The sequence below is a fragment of the Triturus cristatus genome, chromosome 8, assembly GCF_964204655.1.
Source record: "Triturus cristatus chromosome 8, aTriCri1.1, whole genome shotgun sequence".
Lineage (NCBI taxonomy): Eukaryota > Metazoa > Chordata > Amphibia > Caudata > Salamandridae > Triturus > Triturus cristatus.
In genome coordinates, this window is record NC_140591.1 from 278,983,321 (window position 1) to 279,002,486 (window position 19,166).

Sequence of the window (19,166 nt, forward strand, 5' to 3'; positions counted from 1 at the left end):
CCATTAAAGAGTATATGGTGCTGGGAGGTTGTCATTGCGAACTCCACAGTACCATGATGGATACACTGAAGTCTGGGAAGTTTGGTATCAAACTTCTCAGAACATTGTACCCACATTGATGCCAGTGTGGGTTTCAATGTAAAACGCACGACAGAGGGCATTTCGGAAATGCCCGCTGAACTCGACCCACAACCAGTGTCCTGACTGAGTGGCTGTTTAGGTTGCCACCCACCAGACATGTTGCTGGACCCCTGGGTCGAGAGCCATCCGCTCTCGAGGGCCTGCAACAATGCACATCCTGGGACGAGGAGCTAGGTCCCCTTCCCCAGGATGGGCAGGGGAAGCTTCAAAGGCCAGCCGCCTTTGTGAGCTTCACCAGACCACTTGCTGTACTCAGCAATTGGTCCCCACTGGTTATACCCTCCTCTTTGGGCGTTAGAACTGGCGGGAAAAACAAGTGAGGAAGAGAGGTGTGCCGACCTCTGCCAACTCCACCCCTAAGGTGGGGGAGGCGAGGTGAAGCACAACCTCGAGTCCCCGCCATGTTGAGGATGGGGGGACCCAGCCAACCAGTGACAGGCTCCTGCTCCCCTCCCACTGGAGAGTGGCAGAATAGGGGGTGTACCCACCCCAGGGAAGGGACCCATTGGTCCCTGCTCGTTACCAACCTGTAACGCCCCTAAATGTAGTTTTTAGGGGCACCCTGAACCTTCCTTCCTCAGATCCAGCAACCACAAGAAAAGAAGGACGAGAAGCCGTGCAGAGCTAACTAGAGAACGACGCCCACTGACTTGGCCCCAGCCCAACAGGCCTGTCTCAGTGCTGAGCCCAGGTGTCCAGTACTGAGTAAGAAAAGTAACTAAAAAGTAACTTACCTGTGAATTCAATTTCCTTCCATAGTATAACATTGGGGGTCCTTTGTGAAAAAGTTTCAGTGTCAACTTTTGAAATACAAGAATATTCTTTAAAAATACAAACTACAAAAACGTAATCACTTACCTGTTTTAAGTAGATGTCCCAGTGCTGAATCTAGGAGTCCAGCACTGGATTATAAAAGTAACGCAAAAGTAACTTACCTGCTAAGTGAATTTGCTCCCATAGGATAACATTGGTGATTCTATGTGAAAAAGTTTGTGTCAACTTTTGAAATGCAATAAAATTCTTTAAAAATCGAACCTCTAACCAAAACGCATTTACTCACCTGTTTTCGGGAAATGTCCCAGGGCTGAATCTAGGATCCAGCCCTGTGTTAGCCAAAGTAATCTGAAAAGTAATTAACTGCTTTTTACATAAAAAGCCCATTCAATTGAATGTAATATACCTGCAATGTGTTGCAAACTGCTTTCTTAAAACTGTAACCAAAACCAGTACAAGTTACACTGCTATTTTGAACTGTGTTCATACAAGTAATTTACTACTGAAAAGTATTTTTATGCTTACCTGTACCAGGCTTGCTTGGTTCTAGAAATAAAACAGTATATTTTTTTTTTATACAAAACAATTGGCCTGGAGTTCAGTTCTTGACTGTGTGAATTAATTTGCTGCCTGAGTGTGTACATCAAATGCTTAACACTGTCCTCTGATACTGCCTTACTGCTCGACCAAGCTACCACTTTAGAGAGTAAGGTTCTATCTAACTTTAACCTCTGCCAAACCTCTGGAGACTCTTGGACTCTATACACACTGTACCTCACTTTGGTGCAGTGTATATATAGAGTCAGTTTCTTACAATCAGTGCACATTTATTCGATCTTCTGTACCATTTCATGTCTACCCTCATTGTGTGGCTGCAGTGAAACTATATCATAGCTTTGTTTCTATTCTTGGATCCCAATGACTCTGCCTGTCTCTCCTTGAAATTCTAAGGGATACTCCTGTTGCTGGCTTCTTCATTAGCACCCTGTAACCATATAAGTGTGCCTTATACTACCTTTCAGTGTATAGTTTATGCAGTCTTTTCTCACAGTGAAAGCTAAGTTTGGATGAGAGCCTCTGGTTAGGTCTCGCTGAGCCCCAGCGCTTGCGCTGGCTCGAAGAGACATTTTGTATGTGGGCTCCAAAAAGTGCTACCAGGCCAGCCTAGAGGTACAGTGCATGTGCGCGGGCGCGCGCGCCGCGCTTACTTTCACTTTTGCGACCGCACGGCCGCTTTGATCGCGATCACGGCCAACGCTTGTTTTTCATTACTACAAGCTTCCTGCGTCCCGCGGCCAATGCTTGTTTGGACTTGGACTGCCGAATTCCAGACTTAAGCTCATGTGCGCAGAGGTGCCAACATGTCGGAAGAAAATCGCTCTTGAAACTCGTCCCAGCGATCCGGTTACATTCTCTGCAGACCCGCAGGGCTGTGCCAAGCGATCGCCGTGCCCTCCTCACCGCCTCGCTCTGCCCAGCATTGACTTGTAATGTATTCTGGTAAGACTCCCCGGGCCCTTTTAGAAGCATTGTGCGCGTTCAGTTGTGTCTCGCGCCGACTTGTGTGGATTTAATCCTGCGTTTTCGAGAGAGCGCTGTGTGAATCGGATTTCCGCTCTCTACTAAATTGCTGACCTTAAAGACCTGGGTTTGAACCCGAGGTTAGGCACTTGGCAACGATAATGACAGACTTTGAACATCACTTTATATCCTTGTGTTTCAAAATGTAAATAATGCCTATCGTTATAAATCATCTATAAAGTGAAACGCCCCAATGACACAATTGCACATTTTCTTATCCTAATTTCTGCAACTCTTTCTGAAATATACCCCACACTCCAAACTTGTTTATGAACAGCACTTCAAGTCAGAAGTGCCCCTACTATAGTGGAAATGCCATTTGTAAAGTGCACGGATGGTATCCTTACAGCCAGGTCTGCAGATCTAGCCAGTACCCACCAATAACAAAATAATCCCCGATGCAACACAATCGGGTCCTTCGATTCAAGAACATTATTCTAACGTGTAATCCTAAAAAGGCCCCCAGATGGATTCTCTTTTATATATATCGCGAGCTTTGAAGTATTAACATTACGTCTCATGCTCTCCAGGTTGTAGTACGCAATGTATAGTGCAGTTGCATTTGCAAATCATCATTGTACATCTACTATGTAATAAGATTTATATTTGTTACATTATTTTTTAAATGGTCAGTTTTTCATCTGTAATGCTTTGTGGTTATCTGCTAATGGAATTTATGGCCTTTCCAGGTGCTGCCGCCCTGGATTAAACTAGTATCCTGTTACTAATTGATTTCCGCCCGGATTTTCTTTGAAATGCTTGTTGTAATTGAAAGCAGTCCCCAAAGAACCTTTTTCGTCACTGTTTTTGTCCTAGTTTATTAAATAATAATACACAGCAGAGCCGTGTGCCATGTTTTACAACAGCAGTAATGAAAATGTTGTCCTGAGCACAAAAATCAACTTGAAGAATGCCTGAAACTTCCCTCTCGCAGTTGTTTCAACACAAGGTACTCGCGGTATGCTATATGGCAGTTGTGCAATACGCCGCGCTCTCCATACAGGGGCTTAATTTCACCCGGTGTTTCACGGTATGCACCAAAACATATTAAAACATAAAAAAATATGGCTAATATGTATGATATGCTATAGGGCATTTATGCAGCGCGCCACTCTCTCCATACAGGGGGCTTAATAGCTGCATTCCACGTGTGATGTTAAGCACCGGCTTCTTGCTGCGCAGCGTTTTGCCTGCTTTTAAGAGATGACGCATTATATTGGCCAGGGTGATGTAGTAAGCGCTATATAAAACGCAACGTCATGGTGTTATATAACATTATGTAAGTCAGTCGTCACTGTCCCATTCATTCCCACCCAATGGCTTAGTAACCAGGACGCAGCGTGTGATGTTAACCACCGGCTTCTTGCTGCGCAGTGTTTCTGGTGCAAATAGTCCTTTTTGAATTGTTTACATTTAAATGTTTGAAAGCGCTGCATAGGTTTCAACCCTATGAGTTATATGGGGTGCTGGAAACTCCCGGGAGACTCAGTGAGTGCTGTGGATGAGTCGCACAGTCAGTCCTCGGCTAGTGTTTTTGTTGCAAGAGACAATACCTGTGCCGTCCATTAGGGTGCAACAATGAGACGGGAAGCATCTCTACTCTTTTCTGCAAGGAGAGAACTCCTTCAGTAGGAGGGAAGTTATAGTACATCTCAGCAAACCTACAGTGGATGCTTTCAGCCGGAGAGTAGAGCAGACCTGCAATACTCACTGAAAGAGTAACTGCACTTCTGAGCAGAGCTGCAATACTGTCAGTGGGACAGTAACTGGACCCCTCAGCAGACCTACAATACGCTCAGTGGGAGAGTACCTGCACTTCACAGCAAACGTGCAATTCTCTCAGTGGGTGGGTAACGGCACTTATAAACAGACCTGCAAAGTTTTCAGTGGGAGGGTACTGGCACTTCTCAGCAGCCCTACCATGCTTTCTGTTGGAGTGTAACTGCACTTCTCAGCAGACCTGCAATGCTTCCAGCACAAAAGCACTTCTCAGCAGATCTTCGGTGCTTTCAGTGGGAGGACGCCTTCATTTCTCGGAAGAGACACTCATTTCACCAGGGAGCACTGCTTGGCAAAGGCAATAGGTCTGGATTTAATGTGCTACCGCAAATACAGGCATGCACCACCGTGCCCCAGGGGTGTAACACAGGCCCCCGCATCCCCCGTGGTGCGGGGGGGGCCTGAGCTGAAAGGGGCCCCCTCAGCACAGTACTAAGGCCTTAGAGCTCCGGGTTAAATCCAGAGCGGGGCCCCTCTGTGTACCTTGCAGGGGGGCCACCTCTGCTTTTGTTACATCACTGCTGTGCCCAGATGACTCTTGTTGTGTCTCTGAGTAACCTGTCTCTTCCTGTGCATCCCATCTGTGCCTTTTAAAAAACAAGCATTTGCAATGCAATAGTTCCGCATTTGCGAGAGTTTAAGCTATTGGCATTGTAAATGACAATGCCTTTTATTTATGTTTTAAAAACCAACACGTAAATAAAAGGCATTGTCATTTACAATGCCAATAGCTCAAACTCTCACAATTGCGAGACCTATTGCATTGCAAATGCTTGTTATAGTTTGCCTTTGTACAATGCATATTCGAATTATAGATTGCCAGCGATACACACAGAGAACTCACGCTGAGGCGGACAAATCAGGGGCGCTGCTGGCTAAAATATTGAAAGATGACCCCCCCCGGCCACGGTGATTAGGGTGGTCACTACCTTGGAGGCCGGTACAGCACGTACACAAAATGACATCAACACAGCCTTCTGCCAATACTATGCCAAGCTCTATAGCAAACCCGCAAATAGCATGGACGCACAAATAGACGACTTCTTACACACGCTGACATGTCCTCAACCGACTCCAAACGCCATAAAAGACCTTTTAGGCCCAATTACCAAAGATGAAATAAAAACGGTGCTTCATAGAGCCTACCTTACCCCTCATAGATTGGACAAAATGTTCCTGCAAACACAGCACCATTGCGCTAGATGCTACACAGTTGGCGCTGAGCTAGCACACATTATGGTCCTGCCCACATATAAGGAGTTTTTGGGTCTCGATCAGAAGGCTCATCTCTGCAGCCATACAGAGGGACATAGCCAATACTATGGAGGAATGTATCCTGGGCCTTCATAAGTCCTCCTCGAACCACAAGGTACAATACAGATTTGCGAACCTGTCACTCATTTTAGGGATACGAGCCATCACTATGCGATGGAAGACCAAGAAACCAACCCCCATAAATATGTGGCATAGCAAAGTGATCAGGTGGGGTAGTGCAGAAAGTGCAGCCCTAGGGCGAGAAGAGGCTAGGGGATTACGTAAAACTCCGATAGCATTAGAGTGAGATACAATGTTAGAATCCTTAAAAACGCAGGAGGTGGATGTGGTGGAATCTCGCATCAACTCACAATAATGCCTGTGGATCCCAAGTACCTGTACTGTACACGTTACTACTACCCACAAGATTTTATTTTTACTGACTGTAGTTGTATAGCGCGAAGTATTGCCTCACTATCAACGTTGATTTATTAATGGAACTGTCAGCTGGTGTTTATGTGGACAACCACTCTACAAAGGATATGTACATGTTTATATGAAGGACTGTAGGGAGGGGAATGTGATTAAGAAAGTTATGTTTCACTAGCGCAGACTGTGTTACGATAGGACGAGAAATGCATACCCGGCTGGGTAGACATGGACACTTGGACAATGTTATCGAAGTTTTGTCCTTACTAGACGGAATTATCCACGAACAGTTAGGATAGTGGATACACATGCTAACGATACCTGTTAAGATGGAAGACAGTTTATTGCACATGCCACAATTACTATGACTCTAATGCTAAAGATACCGTCCCACATATCTCAGGCATAATAGTACTTGTATTGTATAACATAAAAAACAGCGAATAAAATTGTGTTACAAAAAAAAAAAAAGGTGGTACCTGCGTAAGAAGTTAGATGTCTATTCTTTCGCCCAAAAATATGGAGAAATGTCCAGCATGGCTGTAAAAGATGACTTTGATTTAAACACTCATGATTAAGACCTGCTCGTCATCACAGCGGGTGGGTTAGATGTTCCGCACATTAATTTAAATTCGGTAGCAAGTGTTATGCTTTATAAATTTGGCACTCAGCAAGCCTATTTTGATATGACATAATGCGTGTTTGGAGATGGATGGGCGGATAATTGGGAACGATGAGAACTGTGCTCAGAGCTGGAAAATGGCCATGTTATTGTAGTACTGAATTGTAGCAGACTTTTCTGAATATTAAATTGTTGAAAAACACCAATAAGTGTATGAGTTCTTTATGGTCCCCCTACTCATTGGTTCTTCTTGTGCAAGAATAGTCCAAACATATGAATTAGAGAAATTTAAGATAAATATTGTTTGCTTTATTCTGCCTTCAAATAACTTGTTATTCTACACAAGCCTAATGTTCTGCTTTTGTCCCCTTTTGTGACAGGTTTGCAGGAAGCTCAGTACCGCATGCCATCCGAGATACAAAAGCAGACTATAGGGCTCGCTTTGCAAGGAAAAGATGTCCTAGGAGCTGCAAAAACAGGATCAGGCAAAACTTTGGCTTTCCTTATTCCTGTAAGCTTTGGGTTTGATTTGGATCACTAGTTTTCATTCCATTGATCACTAATATCTGCCAACTTTATTCACAAAGATTTGTGTGCATATAAATGGAATGTCTGTGCATAACAAACTTACCTATCAACAGAAATTCTCTTCTTCATTCTGTCAATCATGAAACATTTGCACCAGCAATTAGACTTAGTATTGCAGTCATTCCATCTGAAAACTAGATTGTGCCCATTAGTAACCTTAGGAACAAGATCAAGAGTATGGATGTTCCTGGGGGTGAGGGGACGTGGAGGTAAGTAGTTGATGCCTGGCAAGCGTTGCAAATTTGTGCAAACTCGTTACTCCTTTTTCAGCTTGTTTCGCACTTTGAATTCACTTGCATAAACTCCTGGGAAATGCTGTAGTAAATGATTTTCCAGAGTGGGTAAAGGACTGGGTACACCCCCTTGTTTGATCCTGTGTAGGGGATGGGGTTTCTGCAGGGAGAGCAGAGAATAATCTGTACTTTTCATAGTTCTGTCATTCGGAGTTGAGTGAATTGTCAGAACCACACAGAGTTTTATCCCTTGGAAATGTGAGATAATTACGATACCCTTGTGCTATTAAACCCACACAGTGCACACATTGTAATCTGTGTTATAATTTCAAATTCTCATTAATCCCTACTGCATGCTCCGGGTACTCCTCTGTTCATGGAGTCTAAGCCATTGTGTTACATCATCAAACATTAAGTAGTGAAACTCCTGTGCCACAATCTTCTGCCTCTCCTGGTTGTTCCAGATCCAAATCAAACTATGTAGCCACTTCTATGCACATAAATTAATCTAGATTTATTTAAACACATCAATTTTCATTCATACAATTTAGAAAGTAGCTTTCTTGTTGTAAACAATTCCTCATTAACTGAGTGCATATCTGTTATTTCCAAACCTTTTAACCTGAGAAAAGATTTGTATAAGTCTACCATTTATCAGTCTACCCGACTCCGGGTGTGTCGTGTTGAGATTATTCTCACTTTCTCGTCTTCCATCAGGGTTCTTGTTTAGTGTTCCTGCAGAAAAGTGGCTCTAATTTTTTGTGAATCTGCAACACCCCAGAGGGATGGAAGATGCAGTGACAGGGGCTTAGTTACATAATGGTATGTAGTAATACATATAGTTGCCAATACCCCTTTAGCAGCTATTTAAATTATTTTGCTTGACGTTAGAACTAACATATATTTAGTTACTTATATAGAAATTGAACTGCACTTTTATAAAATGCAAGCACTGTAACTCATCCAGCCAATCATACATAAACAAATTGGTTTAGTTTTGTTTGTCAAAGTCAGCGTGCGCATAGTAACCATTTTATAATCTTTCCATTGATTGGGGGAAACTTGCAGTAAAGAGACTAGTTAATTTTTTCTGTCAGTAGAATATTTTTCGGTGTGCAGGACCTGAAGTTTCATCAAAATTAAATGCTTTCATTCATCAGATTGCCTAGAGCAATAGCCTGCTAGCCCTGTTGCTTCTTATGCTTTTGGTACAGTATAATATTCGACTGCAAATTCCTAAACTGCTTTGTTAAAAGCAAAAAGAAACTGCGAGATGTTACTACTAGATGTAAGAAATTGTGTTATTGGTTGAATGGGGTGAGAACGCTCTTCATATAATAATCACAATCCTTGTACAGGTGAATCACAAAAGTCACAAAATAAACCTATGCTTAACCCTTTGGTAGGTTGGCACAAAAACAGTCAGGCTTAACTTTGAGTTTTGTATTTTTGCAGCACTCAAACAGCAATGAAGTAAAAACACAACACGAGAAGAATGCCAAACCAATTTAGAAAAATAAAATATATTTTACCAAATAAAAAGACACTCAAACAATAAAAAATCAATCAGTAGAATCAGAGTTATGAGTATAGCACCAAAAGACACAAGGCGCCAACTGTGGATGTCTTGTTTCATAAAACCGGAACAAACTCACAAGTTCAGGATGACCATGACCGAGTGCCGGTCGGGTATGGGACCAGGTGCAGCCTGCTGCGAGTTGTACTTTTTGTTGTCTGGAGGCTGTGCTGCAATGCGAGGTTCTGGGTCACTATGCGTTGTCTATTGAGTTGCCGATCAGAGGCTGCACGATGCTGCAACACGTGGCTCTGCATTGGATCAGGTGAAGCCACCGATAAGGCGCTGCACAGTGCTGCGATTTGAGGCTCTGTGTCGTCCTGCGCACGATCCAGTGAAATCTTTAATTGATCTGGGAGGGTTGCACTCCAACTCCAGTAAAGGGCCCAGGTCCTTTAGGACATCACTTGGGTCAGACCTGACACCCACAGAAGCCAGCATAGGGGACCACATCCAGTCCAGTTGGGTCTGGCAGTTGGGAAGCAGAAGGAGCCTCTGGAAGCATGTGTAGCTCAAAGAGAAGGTCAGCCATCTTGACCCTTCGAGTCCTGGCTTTAAGGCCAGCGGGTCCAGTCTTCCTTCTTCAGACAGCAGGGTGGTCCTTCTTCTGAGTCTTCTTAGATCTTGGAATGTTCTGATTTCAGGTTCTGGGGGTGCCACTTTTATACCCAGTGCCAGCCTGTGAGTGGGGGTTCACTTCTTTGTCTAACCTTAAAACTGGTTCTGGTCAGTTCTTCACCTTTCCCTAGGTTTGGCTACAGTCTGCCTAGTGAAACAAAGGGCAGGCAGTCCCAGATGTGAGCTGCATTTACCATTGGCAAGGTAGGCATCTTCTGAAGTCAGGAAGGGCCCGAGAACAGCGCTCAGGCTGCTCATTGAAGCTCAGAAAGGGGCTGGGTACATTCTGCTCAGGAGAGGAACACCCTTCCCCACACCCAGGCCCCTTGTCAACTATCTAAGAAGAATGCACATCACCCCGCAGGAGAGCCATTATAACTCATCGGGCCCCGGGCACTGTCAGAAAAGCACATTTTGTTTAGGCAGGACAGGGTCTACTTTATAAAAGAGGCATTTTCAAAATTGTAAGTTCAAATGTGACAACTTTTAAAGAGGAATTTAAATTACAATTCAAATGAGCAGAAACAGTGTTTCTCAAGCAGGTCCCAAACTGAAGTTATCACTTATTAAATGTATTAGGCAACACAATGTTAGTCTATGTTAGGCTAGCCTTGCTACAGTGAAAAAAATACCTTTGTTTTTTTTCCCACTGCCAGGTCATGTGAAACTCAAGTCTTCTTGTCCAACCTTTTAAATACCATGCACCGTGCCCCTTGAGCCTTTAGGGTCTACCTTATGGGTGACTTATAAATATTAAAAAGGGACGGTTTAGGCCTTGAAAAAGATTTATTTTGCCAGGTCGAAATGGCAGTTTTTAAATCTGCAAAAAACAGTGGCAATGGCAGACCTGAGACAGGTTTTACAGTGCTACCTTAGTGGGTGGCACAATAAGTGCTGCAGCCCAATTGTAGCATTGAAATTACAGGCTCTGGGTACATGTAGTACCTTATGCTAGGGACATATGAGTAAATAAATTGTACCTATCTGGTGTAATCTGGAAAACAAAAGCAATTTACCAATGGTTAGCAGGATTAAAGAGTACTAAGTTCTAAAGTCAACAAAATCGCATTCAGCAAAAAAAAAAGGGTAGTGAAAGGCAAGAATCCGGAGGAATACCAGGCAACAGATGGTCATTTTTAGGTCTCGCCTGACCCAGCGCATGCGCTGGTCTGGCAAGACTTTTTGTGAGGGCTCAAAAAAGTGCTACCACTGTAGCCTAGAGCTACAGTGCATGGGCGCGCGCGCCTCACTTTCGCGGCTGCACGGCCGGTTTGATGTTTGATTGCGATCACTTCCACTTTGATGTTCTCCGTGAGCCCGTTTTTTTTTTCCTCCTGTTTATTACTTCTATGTAGTAATGGTGGCACCCGTGCGCCGCCATTACTACAGGGCTGTAATAAACAGAAACAAGCCTTGGCATAGCCAATAGGTCTCGCTTTTGGGACCTTATAAGTTTTTAGTTATGCATCTGTTGCATGGCTAAACACTAATAAGGTACCAAAAGCGAGACCTATTGGCTATGCCAATGCTTGTTAAATTTATAAAGGAGCATGTTGACCAAAACTCTGTGCCCATGGCAGTGCTCCTAGACTTATCTTCGGCTTTCGACACAGTCTCCCATGAGATTCTATTGGGTAGGCTTACGAACCTAAGGATACAAGCCTTGTGGTTTGTCTTTTTTTGAGGACAGGACACAGTCGGTCCTGTTATGTCCCTTTTCCTCCACTACAAAACCGTTGGAGTGTGAAGAGCTACAGGGCTCTGCTCTGAGTCCCACTCTTTTCAATATTTACCTGGATCTGCTACCAAGTCTAGATGAAAGATTGGGTCTCGGGGTGATTTCCCATGCAGACTATACCCAATAGCTTTTGGTCCCTCTTCGGCCTTCAACTCTTTTAAAATGGTCCTACGGTCTGTTGAAGATTGGATGAGTAATAATTTCCTCAGGCGTAACTCTGACAAAAAAGAGGCCCTCTTTTTTGGTACTATGTACCATCCTGACAGATGCAATAGGTAGCTTTCAGAGCTTGGGGTTCCTCCCTCCCCTGCTTCATCTGCCAGGAATCTTGGAATCATTTTTGACTCCAATCTTCCCTTTGCTCCCTAAGTGAAAACTGTGTTGGACAGCTGCTTTGCCACTCTTAATTCTCTAGGCAGAATGCTACTTCGTGTGCCCAAGGGCACTTGTAAGACCACATTGCTCACTCATTAGTGACGTCCAACCTGGACTACATGAGTAGGCTTTATCTGCGTTTACCTGCTTACTTACTGCGTCGTCTACAGAGTGTGCAAAATGCGGCTGCCAGGATGATTTTGAAAATTCCCGTTTTCAATCAGTAATGTCCCATCTTCAACATCTCCATTCGCTGACTATTGCTAAACAAGTGCAAATAATGCGCTCACCTTGGCCTTTGGAGCTTTGGATCTTAGAGGTCCTGCGTATTGAAGATAGAGAATTAAAGTCTACTCCCAATCTTGATCTTTGAGGTCCAGTAGTCAAAGGCTACTTCAGACTCCTCTGGTTCACAGAGGAAGAGGAGGAGGAAGATCATTCGCTTTCCTACAGTTGGGCTCTGAAACACCCTTCCAATCAACCTGTGGTTTGCTTCCTCTGAAGCAATTTTTAGAAAAATCTTTAAAAAACTCTTTTTAACTCTGTAGTCTTTTCCTTTGACCTAAGCCACTAGCGCCGGATGCCTCTTCAGAGGCCGCTGTGCACTCTACAGATTGTTTTGTAGTTTATTTCCAACACTTGTAATTCCTCCAGATGTACAACTGTGTAGTTCTCCCTGTTCAACTGTGGTAATGACGTGTGACTGTTCAGTGACTCGTTTATTTTCTCAGACTAAAAGTCTTCAGTTTTTCTTTTCAGATATTCAGTTTGATTAGGTCATATATCTGGTTCATCACAATTTACATCCTTTTTTCTGGTTGTTTCTGAAGATTCTCTTTTTACAGCTAGTGGATTTCTTCTACAGATGCTCAGGTTGTCTGAGACCGAAGATGAAGGGAGCAAAGAATGTAAACAAAAAACCTTAACAGCAAATTCCATGAACTTTACATCTACAACTTTGCAGACCTAAGCAGTGTTAAGACTGAATGGTATCCAAATCAAAGCATGTCAAATTCACAAATGGGCAATGTAGGAAACTGGGTTTTTCTTGCATGTTGTCGCCACAATTTGTTTACCCCCTTTTTAGGTCGAGCCTATTCCGCGTATGCGCTGCTGCGAGGTATTCAGTTGTGGATTATGGCTTCGAAGCCCCGCCCACTCTCCGCCCATATTTTTAATTGGCTTGTGTCATTGTCCTTTGAAAATGCTGGCTTCCGAGTCTTTATTAGGCTTGTTAGTCACTCCTGGGTACCACCATGTCCGCATTTGTAACCTCCCATGGCAACGGGCCCTTTCACTTCTGTTGCGAGACAGTACGTCTTAGTCTGTAACCACTATTTTCTTTAATGAGTTTCTCCTACTGCAGGCACGACATGCTTTCCTCGCCATGCACGCTTTCACTTTCAAGTAGCCCAGACAATGGCAGCCGCCTATTTGAAGTGAAATAGGTCTCGAATGTTTATCTATTGGATGGTTGTTTTTTACTCTGACAGTGCACTGAGGTCTGCCAACCAGACCTCCGTGCCAGTGCTCTTTCCTTAAAACAAAGTGATATCTAATTGTAGCCCAACTGGCATGAACTTTAGTACCCCTGCAAATCCCTAGTAAATGGTACCCCTGGAACCTAGGGCATGAGTCCTAAAGAGGGTCCCTAAGGGCTCCAGCTTATCTTATGCCACCCTAAGGGACCCACACAAAAATCCACACAGACTGCCATTGCAGGCTGCGTGACATGGTGCAAACAATGTCTGAAAACATAACATGGCACACTCTTGTGTGCCATGACTAAGATACTGCATGGGTTGTATGTAAGTCACTCCTACAACAGGCCTTGGATCCCTAAGTTAGGGTGCATTATAGCACATGTGAGGACATATCTGCATGAGCAGACATGCCCCTGTAATGTGTAGGTCCATTGCTGGATATTACAAGTGAGCAGGGAAGCCATCTTAAGGTATGTATTGGTCACTGGTCAAAATGAGTTTCCCAGCTACATAATGGCTTCCCTGAAACCTATGGTGTTTGGAATCAAACACCTTGTATTAATAAACCCATACTGATTCCAGTATTGTATTTATTAACCTCTTCTGTGCCCATGACGAGATGGTCTCGTCATGGAGCACAGTCGCGCTGTGCCCATGACGAGACTATCTCGTCATGACACCCACCCACTAGGGAATCGCCAGGCACAGGAGGGGGAAAAGGCCTGGCACCCAAAGGGTTAATGCCTGCACCCAGAGGGTAGCTTAGAGGAACCCCCTGAAACCTACTAGTCCTCTAGTGTGCTGGCTGAAGGGTCCTGACCAGTCTGCCACCAAAGTTACTGGCCCCCTACGAGGTGAGAACCCTGCTCTCAGAGGTCAGACACAAAGCCTGCTCTGGAAGGAGATGTTTATATCTCCTCCAGCTGGAAGGCTAGTAAATTAGCATGTCTTAGCAGAGAGATTCAAAGATCAAACCGCCTTTAATCTGGCACCAGGACAGATAGGAAATTAGGTAGTTAGGAGGCGTGTTAAACTCACAGGCTAGTCACACCCCTAGGGTGGACTACCTGAAGTGAACACGAAAGAAACAATTCCACCATCTTGTGTGTGGTGGAATTGTAACTCTGGGACAGGGTGATTCCCACTCCCCGCGGGAAGTGGTCATCTAAGGAGTGTAGTTACCCCCAGGGTTAAGTAGCCCATTGGCTACTACCCGTCACTCTCCTTAAGGCCCCTAAATTGAGTATTCAGGTGACCCCCTGACACCAGAAACTGAGATTTGTCTGCCTGAAGAAGAAATGAGGACAAAGAAGAGCCCCTAACGTGAGAACTAAGGAGCAGCAACTGACTTGGTGCCAACACTGCCAGCCGGCCTGCTGTCCCTGACAACTGGATCTGGTTCATCCTAAAAGTGGTGTCTCCTCCAGAAGCAGTGAAGACTTACCCACGACTTTAACTGGCCAACAACATCTCCCTTGGAGCAGAGGAGCTGCTCCTGCTTTGTTGCAGGCACCAAAATGACCGTTGCAAGAGCCTCTGTCAGCGTGGCCCCGCTGGACAAAGCTGCACTGCACACAAGGCACCTGCCTGAGTTGCCATGAACTAACTGACTGTGCCCTTGAGGCCCACAAACCCTCAAGAGTTGAGCCCCCCTCTGTGCTCCACTGGTCTGGCCCCCCAGTCCCCACCTGTTGCCTCTCATGCCAGACAGCAGGAACAACAATAACCCGACACCAAGAAACACCTTTGCACCCGAACCCCACAGCTGGGGAGAAGTGGACCTACGGTGCTAATGGGGTCCTGAGACCCTCAAGAGCTGAGCCCACCTTTGGGTTTGGCTGGACTGGTCCCCCAGTCCCTGCTTGCAGCCTGTTTTTGCAGTCTAACGTCAAACCACTATTGCCTCCTGCAGCTCGCCCCCACCCGAGAAATCACCCCTGCAGCTGAGCTGACCAGCCTGAGTTACAGTGGCCCAGCGGTGTCCCTACGTGCCCAATCATCTCAAGGACTGAGCCCCCCTGTGGGTTCGCCTGAAAGGAATACAGTGCAAAGGGTAAAGGACACATAAACAAAAGACAGATAGTACAAATCTAATAGTAAAAAGACGCAGTGGCTCAGCACTTCGTAGAAGGGCAAAACCTGCAAAGGATATCGGTAATTCGGTTGCAGCACCATGTATATTAAGAATGATTTGAAAATAACCTGTTGGTAATAAAACTTTGTTGGGAAAGAAACTAAGTTGATAACAAAACACCCCTGTTAGGCTATTGAGTCGGATGCAAGTGTGAATGAACCTTTGATTTTAAAGAATGTTGTTAAAAGTCGACCAGTTGTTGTGTGCTGAACCTCGTGCCAGGCGGTGGGTATAAACCTCGTTTGTAATAGCACACCGGATAGTTGTTGTCCCAAATGGGATACTACCTAATAGGGCACCGTTCAACTATTGTTAAGGGTGCTGTATGGGGAAATCCAAAGATTTGTGTAGAAGCACTGGAGTGGATTGTAGGGTGTGCGGTGTAATCAGGGCGACTCACCCATGACTAGTGGATACTTCTTAATAAGAACAGCAGATACGGTTGTCAAAAGGTTGACCATACAAACTGGCCCCAAGGGATGTTTTCGTTCAGGCCCATTTCATATGATTTTAGTCTATAAAGCCCACGTTCTTCTTTTTCGAACAATTGAGATTCCTGATTCACTTGCTCTATCACTGTGCACCGTAGTTCGTTTGTGGTGTGTTGTGAAATGGGCCTGAACGAAAACATCCCTTGGGGCCAGTTTGTATGGTCAACCTTTTGACAACCGTATCTGCTGTTCTTCTTTTTTTTTTTTTTTAATAAATCTGTTTTTATTGTTTTGAAGAATTTACATCTTGTAGACAGGCAGCATTTATCATATAACATCGACCATACCTTAAAGCGTTTGGCAATATCAGATGAACATCACCGTGGACCAGTGATAAACCGATGTACATATCAAGGACAGTAGTGGTTTAGTTACAAGTTGAACCTTGACAGGATAAACAACATCATACATTGGTGACATGGTTCCAGTGGTATGGTGTACAGAGTCTACGCAGAGTCTTCAGGATACATGTGTGCACAGATGTTAGAAAGAAAACATTAAAGGGGGCAAAACTCAATAAAACCCAATAACCAAGAACAGCAGCATAGTCCGACTTTTGAATGTGCATTCCGCCCGTGTCCCCACTGCTTCTCCCTCCCCGCCCCCCCAGTTCCCCGCAGGCAGACACCACCAGTCAGTGAGCTCAGCATTGCCCATCCTGAGCGCCAGATAGTACACGGGTGTTTACATGGCGACGCTGCTGACCATTGGTGGTTTAATCATCACTAGCCATAAGGACGCCTCCCCCATGTTCAGGACACCCCTCTGTGTTGTTCCCCCCCCCCCTCCCTAGTCAGTGTCGAGGCCTGTAGTAGACCCTCCCATTGTGTCGCAATAGGTGTCTTCCGGAGTCCCAGCGTTTCCTCTTTCAGGATGGCTATTCCCTCTGCCTTGGCCCACGCCAGGAGCGAATACTTCCACGCCCTTATGTGTGGTGGGTCTGGCGCCTTCCACCGTTTAGTGAGTAGTCGTTTAGCCACCACCAGCCCCAAGTCGAGAAAGCGGGAGGAAACTTTTGTGGACGGTGTTCTGCGAAAGAGGTGCAGCAGGTAAACGGGCCATTCAAAGGGTATGGTGTGGCCCGTGCACGTGTGTAGCGCCTCTCGAACCACCCCCCAGTAGGGGTGTAGCTTGTGGCAGCTCCACAGCATGTGTACTAACCCAGCTCCCAACTCGGCGCAGCTGGGGCAGACCGTATCTGTGCGGTGAAAGTACCTATTGATCGTTTCGGGTGTAAGGTATGCTCTGTGGAGTATAAACAGCTGTATTTGGCGGAACCTCATATTTCTGGGTATGCATGTTGGACTCTGTAGCATCTTACCCCACTCCCTATCGTCTAGTGGCCGCGCCAGATCTGTTTCCCATTTGCGGCATAGTGGTTCCAAACTTATCGCTGCATGTTTACGTAGGGATGCCGCAAACCACCGAATCAAGTGTCTACCTCGCCCCATAACATAAAGATACTGTATGGTAAAGTGTTGGCTTGGCTCCTCCTTCATGTCCCCCCCATCTAGAGGTCAGCGTCGCAATCAGTGAGCGGTGTCTGAGAAATTGCCCAGGTGGTAGCCCCGCCTCTTCAACCAGGGATTCATACGTCATGAGAGTGCCGTCCCGATAAAAGTCTCCTAGGGTCTGTATGTCCGCTTCGTGCCACTCCACAATCTCAGAAGGTGTAAGCGTTCCCAGCCCACCGGGGGAGCCCTCTAGTGGTATGGCCGGAGCGTAGGGGACCAGAGTTCTAGTAAGGTATAGACTACGGCGGTAGCATTTGTAAGCCACCACCATGAGGAGCGGTGTCTGCGCTGGTGCTTTTGCGGCGGGGTGAAAGAGTTTGGTAATGTCAACTAGAGAGAGGGGAGGTGCTGTGGTTGCGGTGTCGTCACGGCTTCTGTCAGCTAGCCAGCGAACTATCCATTGTAGTTGCGCTGCCAAATAGTTATGCTCGAAGCACGGCACAGAAATGCCTCCCTGGTCAGTGGGCAAGTACATCTTGGACAACGCTACCCTGTGACGTGTGTTGCCCCAGAGGAAGTCCCGAAGTAACTGAGTGAGTGTGGTGAAGAAGGCCGCCAGCACATAAACTGGCAGGTTGGCAAAGTAATACAGGAGGCGGGGAAGGATCACCATCTTAGATAATGCTACCCTGTCGGTGACTGTTAGTGGGAGCGTGTTCCAGAATCGTATTTGAGACTTAATTGCTGTTACAGCCCGGCCCAGGTTACCCTCGATGAGATCCGCCGGTTGATGATATATCTGAACTCTTAGGTAGTGGAAAGTGTCCACTTTCCACTGCACCCGTACTCTGTCTAGGATGTAGCCCGGGTCCTGGGTGTCTCCTTTGAACGCATAGAGGCAGGACTTGCTGGCGTTTACCCTGAGGCCCAAGAGAGCGGCGAAGTCGCGCAACGTGTGCGCCAACCGGGCTGGAATATTACCCACATCTCTTATGAAGACCAAGAGGTCGTCCGCGTACAGTGATACCTGATGTGTCGCATCCCCCAGGGGGATTCCATCTCCCATTGTCGCACGCAGTGCCGCTGCCAGGGGTTCGATTGCTAGCGCAAACAGGAGGGGTGAAAGTGGGCACCCCTGCCTGGTGCCTCTGCGAATTGGTATGGCGTCAGAGATGTATGGCCCTGTCTTCACCCTCACTGTAGGGTTCTTGTATAGTAGGGCGACCATCTGGAGAAACCCCGGGCCCAACCCATAGCGCATCAGCACTGCCGCGAGGTAGCCCCACTCCAGACAGTCAAAGGCTTTTTCGAGGTCCAGCACAAGGCAACCCGCCCTAGGCCACTCCTGTGCGCTATTCGACGCCACCCTAAAGGATCTCTGCAGATTCAGTGAGGTACTACGTTTGGGTACAAAGCCATTCTGGTCGCTGTGGACTAACTTAGGTACTACTGGTGCCAGGCGCTCCGCCAACACCTTGGCAAATATTTTATAGTCCACGTTAAGAAGTGCCAGAGGTCTGTATGATCCCAAATTCTCGGGGTCCCTGTTCGGCTTGAGTAGGGACCCCAGGTAGGCCTCGTGCATTGAAGAGGGCAGAGTGCGCTCGTCAAAAGCTGTGGAGTAAAGGGCATATAACCTCGACACTAGGGACTCCCGGTAGGCCTTATAGTATTCAGCGGGTAGGCCATCTGGCCCCGGCGCTTTCCCAGATGCCATGGAGCCGATCACCTCCCCGATTTCCTCCAAAGTGAGGGGAACGTCGAGCGTTTCTTGGTGGTCTTCGGGGACCGTGGGCAGGCGGATAGTCTCGAAGAATCTATCCAGATCGGGGCCCGAACAGCGCCCTGCGGATCGGTGCAGTTATGCGTAATGGTCGAACATCACCATGTTTATC

At 46.0% G+C, this 19,166-nt stretch overlaps 1 protein-coding gene across 1 annotated transcript in view; it reads left to right on the forward strand.

The window, feature by feature from the left end:
• DDX10 (DEAD-box helicase 10) overlaps positions 1 to 19,166 on the forward strand; it is an 867,511-nt gene that overhangs the window by 40,506 nt on the left and 807,839 nt on the right. Inside the window, exon 3 of the mRNA XM_085621530.1 lies at positions 6,961 to 7,091. Within this exon, the coding sequence (XP_085477656.1) occupies positions 6,961 to 7,091 (131 nt within the window). The remainder of the gene's footprint in view (positions 1 to 6,960; positions 7,092 to 19,166) is intronic.